The following is an 8,594-nucleotide window of genomic DNA, read 5'->3' on the forward strand; positions in this document are numbered from 1 at the left end:
TATTTTTTTTAATTTTAATTTATTTTTTTTAAAAAAATTTCAAAATATTTTTTTAATTTGAATAAAATTTAATATTTTTATTAACAATTTAATATTAATTATTATTTTCTCTTTTTTAATTGAATTAATTATTAAACCCTTCCACTAATAGCACGAAAAGTGCTGCTCTAACCAGTTTCACTCTTTCTGCCAATCATGTCTTTTCCCGCCATTTTCACTATCTTCTGTGAGGTGATGGAGCTCCAAAATCTCACAATTTCGTGCTCTTGCATGTCCGGGTACCGATTTTTATGGAGCCCGAAGAAAAGGCCGCGGCGAGGAATAGTAGTCATGGAAATTCATAAGTTGGGGCTTTTGCTTGAGCATAAGCTGAGGCTTGGGGTTTCGCTTCTTATCTCGTTTGTTGCAATATTTGTACCTTTTCGACGCCCTTATTTGACGGTACGATTTAAAAGTTGAAAACTGGTGTTATTACTCTCTTGTTTATTATGCTAATCAGCAGAATATCGTGTAATGTTTTAATTACTTTACTATTGCTTTAATTTAGTCCTTCTTTGGTGCCACCCCGATATTTTGAAGTGCTTATAGGCGTAAGGCCAGACTCTCGGTGGAGGCTGCTTGGCAAGGTTGGATTTTTAACTCTCGGTGGAGGCTGCTTGGCAAGGTTGGATTTTTAAAGTCATTGGAACCAATTTTTCTCTGTGATTTCACTGTTGGAGATAAGATGCTAAAAGCTCATATTTTCAGATGGGTTTTGATTCCGAAGGTAGAAGCTTATTGAGTGAATTAATTAACTTTCTGAACATGGTAATCTAAAGTTAAATGCTTTTTTGGCATGTGTTCTTGTTTCTTTTTGGGTTTATGCTGGCAGAGTTTTTAATTGATATAAGGTTTTCTCCGTTAATTGCGAACTTAAGAGTAGTATTTCTTAAGAACTTGCGTACCAGTACATGATTGACATTGAGTTAAGGCCTTTGGGATTATTAATCTTTTGCAGGTCGGTGAACTTAGTGCTTTATGACATCTGATTTGGAATCTATTATAGATGAAAGGGATTGCTGGTTTAAGGTACTTCTTTTTTTTTTTTCAAGGTAAGCCATTCTATTCTGGAGCAAAAGTGAGCTTTATATTGGGGACTCATGTTGCTAATGGTCTCTGTTCAGGTGGCATTCACATACCTGAAAAAATGTTGCCCCGTATTGATACAATAAGATTACTTTTCATATGTCTACCTATGAGATTTCCATCTATGATTCTACTGCCGGAAGCTGCTGATGTCTTGGATATATGCATATTTTTTGCTCTTGCCCCAACTGGCATCAATGCTGGACTTGCAGATTCTGAGTTTGTCTGTTTTAGTTGGTTTAGTATTTCGTCTTATATCACTTCTTCTACTGTCTTTATTCTGTATCTAATATAGTCTACACAATGATAAATTATCTTATAAATGTTTTTGATTGATAATTTTAGCATTCTAATTTGACTACTATATATTTGTTGTCACATTGTACACATGCTGGAGCCTCATAAATTTCAGGGTGTAGCAAGGCCTATAGTATATGTTCATTATTTCTCCTATTGTCATCATTTCACAAACATTTATCGAGTAACCAAACTGGATTACCTTGTTTATACTCCAACTAGGTTGTCAGTTAACCAGTTACCCCGCTGGTTCATGCCAGTTCACTCTGAATTCTAAAGAAGGGTTTGGATTGTTAAACTGTACTAGACCGCGCTCTGATTCTTGATTAACCGTGTCCAATCCGGGATTAACAACACTATCCAGTTGTTCTCTTGCCAAACTGGCTCTTGGAAGGAAGAAATGGGAGACGGCTACTTTCAGTTCTTTGGTCTATATTCCTTGATGTTTTGGGAAATTCATTCATTTTATACTTTTTTCGTTGACTTGTCTAGAATTTTGTAGCATTACCTTGAAAGCAAAAGGGGGCACATATGATGCTCTGCTTAATGATTTTTCTTCAAGATAGATTTTCTATTTTTGTTTCTTCCTGCCTTGTTTCATTTAATGTTCACTTTTCATCTATTCTAATTATCTGAGCAAGTTTGATAATTTTGGATAACTTCGTAACAATATGCAAGACAATTGAAACATGGAGTGACCACTGCCTTCTCTTGCTCTGTGCAGAGACACTAATGAGTACCATTTAAACAAGTGGAAACCAAGCAATATTTTCTTTCTTTTTGCTAAATTACAGTTCATAGGTGTGTATATATATATTTAGTACATGATGCTGCCCAATGTGCCGTTGAAGCCAAAAATTTGTGAAACAATACTACTTTATTGATAGTTATCAATTTCTAGACAACTGGTGTTTCTTTATTTAAATGTTAATTTATAACAAGATATGAATTCTGTAAAGCCTTTTATTTATAATAGATAATTGTTTTGCCATTTTATCTTTAATCTAAGATAAGCATGTGAATCAACATTGTACCTAGATGTTATTGATGCTGAGATGCTACAGGACATTTTATTCTTCTATATTTTTTCTTCATAACAGGCTTTATGTCTTTGCAAGTATTGAGAGGGAGATTTCTTGCATCATCGAGAAGTAGGAAAGGAAATTTCAGCTTTGAGGTTGGCAAGGCATTCAGTAGGAAGACCAAGGAAGGTGTTCATGAAAACATCATCAATTGGTTGGACAGTTGCCACCCCAACCAATCTGCATTTCCCTTCTCTATCCAACCTTTCTCCTCGTCCACTGCGTATCACTCCATTTGATTCTTCTGATGTCAATACTGTCTTCACTAGCAGGGGAGGAGCTTTGTAGATATTCCCAACAGAAAACCAGAACTTGGCCATGAACTCAAGATCAACCTACAAAACATGGACAGCAAAAGTCGGCATTAATTGGCGGGCTTCTGGAATCCAAGAATAGTGGATTAGCAAGTAGCAGTAACATATATATCTTGCGGTTTCAATCTGTTCTGCATAAGGATGTTGTTTTTGAATTTAGCATATCAGAATGATTCCGGTGGTGTCATGGAAGGTGCTCACTTTATGTAACTTCCTCAAAGAAGAAGCCTTGGGAATGAAGCTGAGTATCAGAATTTACCTTACCAGAATCTCGTTCAATCCTTCCTTGAAAGAGTTCAGGCACCACATCAATCTTCAAACCTGGTGGCAATGGCAATCCAAGAAACCTAGTAGTTGCACTTGTTAGTGGTGGAATATACAGAGTTTCCAAGTCAAACGAAACTGAAATCTCATCTTTCAGGTCACCCTTTTTAATTCTGGTAGCAGTCCCAGATCCTGTTCCTCCTTGAGCATCGTATTCAAAGTCAGGATATCTTGAGATGCCAAGCTTGCAAGCTTCCAAAGTTTTGAAATCAACAGTGTAAGTATCAGTTTTTGGGAGTGTGGTGGTAGAAATGGAACCCTGTTGGTTGGGAATAGAAGATAATGCAATGGTTTTAATTCTAAGAGCTGGTTTCCTTGTAGAAAATTTGCACAGGATTGGGGGATTTGAAGTGTGTATCCTGCAACCCATTTTCTGAAAAGTTGGCTTTCGAGTTCTACCCAAATGCAGAGGAAGAGGAATCGAGCTTTTGGCACTAGACTTGGGGTATTAGATGAGGCTCTGCTTCCAGTCTTTCAGAAATCGTACACATGATGAGAGGCTGGTATGTCTTCTGAATTTGGTCCTTATCTTCATATTTGGGGTGATTTTACTACTGTGGCGTATTGGCCGTGAAGAAAAGAAAATTTATAGTTATTCCAAAAATTGGCAATTTTTAGTGGAAGGCTATTTCCCAAAATTTGTTATCATTGCGGTCTCGTACATGTAATTATATCGTTTTTCACTAAATAATCCTCATAATTATTTGCCCTTCCACACTGCTGTTCTCCTACTCCCTCTCCATAATCCAAAAATATACCTCTATTATTATTTGCTTTTCAATGAAGTTAATGGAATTAATTTAACATTTAAGCAATAAAATTATATTTTTTTCAAAGTTCATTATGAATATAGAGATAAAAATATATTGATATATTAAAATAAAGATTAAAAAGAAAAGGAAAGTTTTGAAGAGTGAATAAGGAAAATAAAAACGACAAAGAAATTCACCAAAATTGGAAATTTTAAATATGAAAAATTAGGTCTATTTTTTTTAAGAAAAATGTGTGGATTTGAGAAAGAAGAGAATTTAAAATTTTTAATTTTTTTTAAAAAAAAAAGAGGCAACATTTTTTAATTAATTATTTCAAAATTCATTATGAAATACAAATAATAAGTAAACACTTTTATTTAGTCCTTTCAAAATTTAGGTTTCGATTAAAATAAAATTTTATTATTTGAATATAATTAGGTGAAAATTAGTAAGATACGAAAAGTTTTAAATTTAAATGTAACAATTTAAATTTAAATCTAAATACACCATATGTACAGAAAAAAAAAAAAAAAGAAAAGAAAAGAGTAGAAAAGAGAATTTCCGTAAATAGATTAAAGATTTGGCTACTCGCCAAGAGCCATACACCGGAGTTATTATTATTACTTTCTAACAAAGAAATTGGCGCTTGTTGCGTCTGAAATTCTACTACCACTTATGCAGAGTGTACCATCCACATGACACGAGTTCACTTCTTACAGCGCCCCCTTGGAATCGGGCACGTTTACCAACAGCCAACACGTGTTTTCAGACTTCAATAATCAATCCCCATGTCGTGGAGGCATCGTGTTTGTCAAATAGTTAATGAAAGAGAAAACTCATCCTCCATGGCAGCCCAAGTGCCTCACCGTCAAATCCATGATGGGATAGCCAAGCAATTTTCATCCAAAATATGTATTTATACCGAATTAAAATTAAAGTTAATTGAACATTTAAATCAATTAGTCATGTCATGGATAAAGGCCCCTCTCCACCCTTTTCGATTTCTCACTAATCCACATGAGAACTCTATTCATTTGAAATGCTAAATTAAAATTCAAGTAGCTCAGTTTTACAAGAGAGAGAATGAGATTTCAAATAACACGGATAAAAGTGTGAAAGAAGATTTACAATTTTTAAATATTAATGCAATATAATCAATTTTAATTAGTTTAAAAATAGAAATCTTAATATTAATTATTAAAGCTCAAGAACAGAAAAGATGCGTGTTAACCATCATGAAAATTCAGTCTTAGATACAAGGCAGAAGCCTATGACTAGCAACTTGTTGCTCTTCCAACCTAGTAGTGCATAAACTGAAGAGGACAAAAATATATACACTCAAATCACACCACCCTTTGAAGCTTGCCTAGGACTTGCCATCATGATTCAGCACAACAGGGCAAACAAAACACATTGGCTTGTAGAAACAAGTGTGGGCATGCCATTTTCCTCCATCTCAGTCATCCATCAGAGAGCCTCCAGTTTCATTCTGTACTCTAGCTTCAGGTTGCCAGCCAGCCAGCCCTCTCTTTCAAGTTTCAACAGACAAGAGAAGAGCAGTTGGAAGATGCATGCATGATGCCCGTCGGATAACTGACTCGCTCACCATCAAATCGAGTTGCTCGCCCTCACCAAGACCAATTGTACGGTTCCTCTTACTGTGCGTGCCCATCCTGGACTCTATGGCTCCTCCTGACCTCTTAGCGTCCGCTGGCTTCTGTTCCATTTCTCTAGCCTCATGTGCGCAGAATATAGAAGATTCAGGCAACATGAGCATCTTTTCCAGGCTGACCTCTGCATGATAGAATGTTAAAAGATTTAATTCTATAACATCATTATAAATAAGCTGTCAAATAAATGAAAATAGCTCACCTCCATAGCTAGCATTCAAACTGGAAATATTGTTTGAGAAATCCAATGCACAACTCCCTTGCTTCGTCACAGGGCTATGGCTAAAGAAAGCAAAGCTTGGCATTGATCCTACAGGGGAAGGAAATTCCAAGGCATCAGAATTGCCACCGTTATGGAAAGAAAGCTGACCAGATACAGAGGAAGGTGTTGAAGGTTCCGCATGGAAAGAAGAAAATGATGATCTGCATGTGAAAGTAGGTGATTCTGTATCACAAACAAACGGTGATCCAGTGCCAATGCTGATGTCCTGATTCCTGGCCATCAATGTAGAGAAAGAGCCACCACCTAAATCCCATTCTTCACAACTTTGCTTTTCAAAATGACTAGGTTGTACAGGACATATTGCATCATCCTTCATCCAGGAATGATCTGCAAAAATAATTAAGTTTAGGCAAGTCTTTGGAAAGAGGCTCAGTTATCTTGTAGCAGGTAAGAAAGGATACACTCATGCAGATTAGCTCATTAGAAAAACATAGTGGTGAAAATTTCTTGACTGCAGGATGCTCCAGCTTTTGCTAAAAACCATTTAAAACATAAATGAACTTGTCCATTCTAAAAATTCAGTGGATGATATGATGTCCTGAATTTTTCAATAGCTAGCAGCATCAGTTACCTGTTAATTATCTAGCTCTGCACATACCATAAGCCTTCAGATACGTATGTGCACCAGAATACATAACAAAATGACCGAGTATAACACAGAAAATAGGTAAATTTTCCAGCAAATGAAAAGACAAACCCACCTAAAACCTGCTGAGCAGTAAGCCTTTGTGAAGGATCTGTACAAAGCATGCCCCTGACTAACTCCTTTGCAGATTCAGTTATCTGATCCCAAGGATTAGATGGGAATCGCAGATCTGCAGCCCTTACAGCATCAAATATTTGTGACTTAGTCTTGCCCCAAAAGGGTGGTGTCCCACTGAGAAGAATATAAAGAATCACCCCTGCACTCCAAACATCGGCCGCCTGATTATAGCCCCCTGCCAATACCTCCGGGGCTATATAAAATGGGCTCCCAACAGTCCCACGCAACTTCTGACCTATTTGAACATATCCCAGATGTTTAAAAGACCAAACAAGTCAAACTTTGGAAAACATAGCAGTCAACAAAAACAACTACATGATGAATAGAGGGAAAGAATGAGACATGGAAGAATACCAGGGTTTATGTACGTTGCAAGACCAAAATCTGCCAGTTTAATAGGTGAATATGAGGCTTTTGTAGCCAAAAGAATATTCTCTGGCTTCAAATCCCTGTGAACCACCCCAATTTCATGACAGTGCAGCACCACTTGCATCAAATGCCTGAAGAGAACCCTAGCCTCCACCTCAGAGAATCGTCCATGCTTTTCTAACTGGTGAAAAAGCTCCCCTCCAGCACAAAGCTCCATTACCAAATGAACATAATCCTCATCCTCATAAACTGCCTTGAGATCTACGACATTTGGGTGCCCGGATAGCCTAGTCATTATCTCAATCTCAAGTCTGACACTTCTAGCATCATCTGAGGTCACTAATCTATCCTTGGCAATCGATTTGCACGCAAATAGCTCTCCAGTCAATTTATCAGTGCACATTCTAATAACACCAAATTGTCCCCAGCCCAGCTGCTCTCCAAGAATATACCTATCCTTCATATTTGAAATCTGAATTGCGTCCAAAATGGTTTGAGTTAAGCTTGAAAATGTGTAACAATTGCACGGTTGCTTCGACAAGTCGCGGCTGCTGTCTCTATTTGCAAGTGCAAGTGCAACAGCCATACCAAATTCTATCTGTCCCTATTGACCTCGTTTCTTTTTCTAACAAAATAATAAAATATCTACAATTTCAAGTTAAAAGCCTTGATTTTTTGCTCACGTAACCAATCACCAAAAACTTACTTGAGGCCAAATCCTAAAAGAAGCTTCTCAAGGGCGATTTTGACAGGAGACAGTAACACCGTGATACATCCGATATCATGTATCTGGAAATTTTGGTACTAGAGAGGAAAAATAAAAACTTAACAGCGGCAGAAGCTTGATAATTCAGCTCGAAATTTCTTCCAATTTCTGCTAGATCTGAAACCATAAAATTATAATTTTATTTTTTTAAAAAAAATTAAACTCGAATCAAATTATGCGAGATGCAAACAAAACGACAAAAAGTGTCAGATATACATAATTTCTGTATAACTTTGTGGGTTTAATAAAATCTCCAAGCTAATATATTGAAAATTCCAGTTTTCTAAAGCAAGCCAACAATGAAAATGAATCACCTTCACATACCCATCAGCTAAACTCCCAAATATGAAAAGAATCAATTACCTGAAAACAAGGCCACCCAGATCACAAAGTTTTCAATAAACAATGGTTATTGCCAATTACAAGCGATCCCAAATCCCCAAAATCGAAAACCAACGTGGAATGATCTTGTAGAGAGAGATGACCCGGTAAGCGACAGAGAGGAGGGCGAGAGGAGGAGTCCGTTGGAGCAGCGATTGAGCTACCCAAGACAGAGGCTCCTTTCCCTGTGGGCTCTCTATCGCCTATAGTTCTCTTCATTGGCAAAACTATTAGGACTTTTATTGTGTTTTGCTGCTTGGTCGGGGCTTATTTTGGCTATTCCTTTTTTAATTAATAAAAATTGACTGCAAGTGCTGAGAATGTTTTTTTCTTTTTGGTTGTTCCCCATCGAATCACAGTACCATTTCCTAAAACAATCTCACTCGAACTGATTTTCTTTCGCCCTCCTTTGAATTTGCCAATAACAACTCTAACTTCTCAAACAGTGATTTTTCCATCCAACTATAA

General features: G+C 36.8%; 2 protein-coding genes and 1 long non-coding RNA gene across 4 annotated transcripts; 1 reads left to right on the top strand and 2 right to left on the bottom strand.

Moving 5' to 3' along the window:
• Positions 1-106: 106 nt before the first annotated feature.
• On the top strand, positions 107-2,214 carry LOC110630858. Of its 2 annotated transcripts, XR_002490432.2 has the most exons (4): positions 107-441; positions 548-766; positions 998-1,068; positions 1,164-2,214. It is a non-coding gene; the product is annotated as an uncharacterized LOC110630858 (long non-coding RNA). The 2 variants fall into 2 exon arrangements; XR_002490431.2 differs by having other exon boundaries at positions 112-441; positions 998-2,214.
• Positions 2,215-2,367: 153 nt separating this feature from the next.
• LOC110630856 lies at positions 2,368-3,703 on the bottom strand. Its single transcript, XM_021778482.2, has 2 exons — positions 3,078-3,703; positions 2,368-2,839 (listed from the first exon to the last, which is right to left on the bottom strand). The coding sequence occupies exons 1-2, from the start codon at positions 3,510-3,512 to the stop codon at positions 2,564-2,566; spliced, it is 711 nt and encodes a 236-aa protein (XP_021634174.1). The 5' UTR covers positions 3,513-3,703; the 3' UTR covers positions 2,368-2,563.
• A 1,381-nt stretch (positions 3,704-5,084) lies between these two features.
• On the bottom strand, positions 5,085-8,368 carry LOC110599923 (calcium-dependent protein kinase 26). Its single transcript, XM_021736545.2, has 5 exons — positions 8,109-8,368; positions 6,965-7,862; positions 6,549-6,845; positions 5,767-6,174; positions 5,085-5,688 (listed from the first exon to the last, which is right to left on the bottom strand). Exons 2-5 carry the CDS (start codon positions 7,563-7,565, stop codon positions 5,426-5,428), a joined length of 1,569 nt encoding a protein of 522 aa, XP_021592237.1. The 5' UTR covers positions 7,566-7,862; positions 8,109-8,368; the 3' UTR covers positions 5,085-5,425.
• Positions 8,369-8,594: the final 226 nt, after the last annotated feature.

The sequence above is a fragment of the Manihot esculenta genome, chromosome 14 (genome assembly GCF_001659605.2).
Source record: "Manihot esculenta cultivar AM560-2 chromosome 14, M.esculenta_v8, whole genome shotgun sequence".
NCBI lineage: Eukaryota > Viridiplantae > Streptophyta > Magnoliopsida > Malpighiales > Euphorbiaceae > Manihot > Manihot esculenta.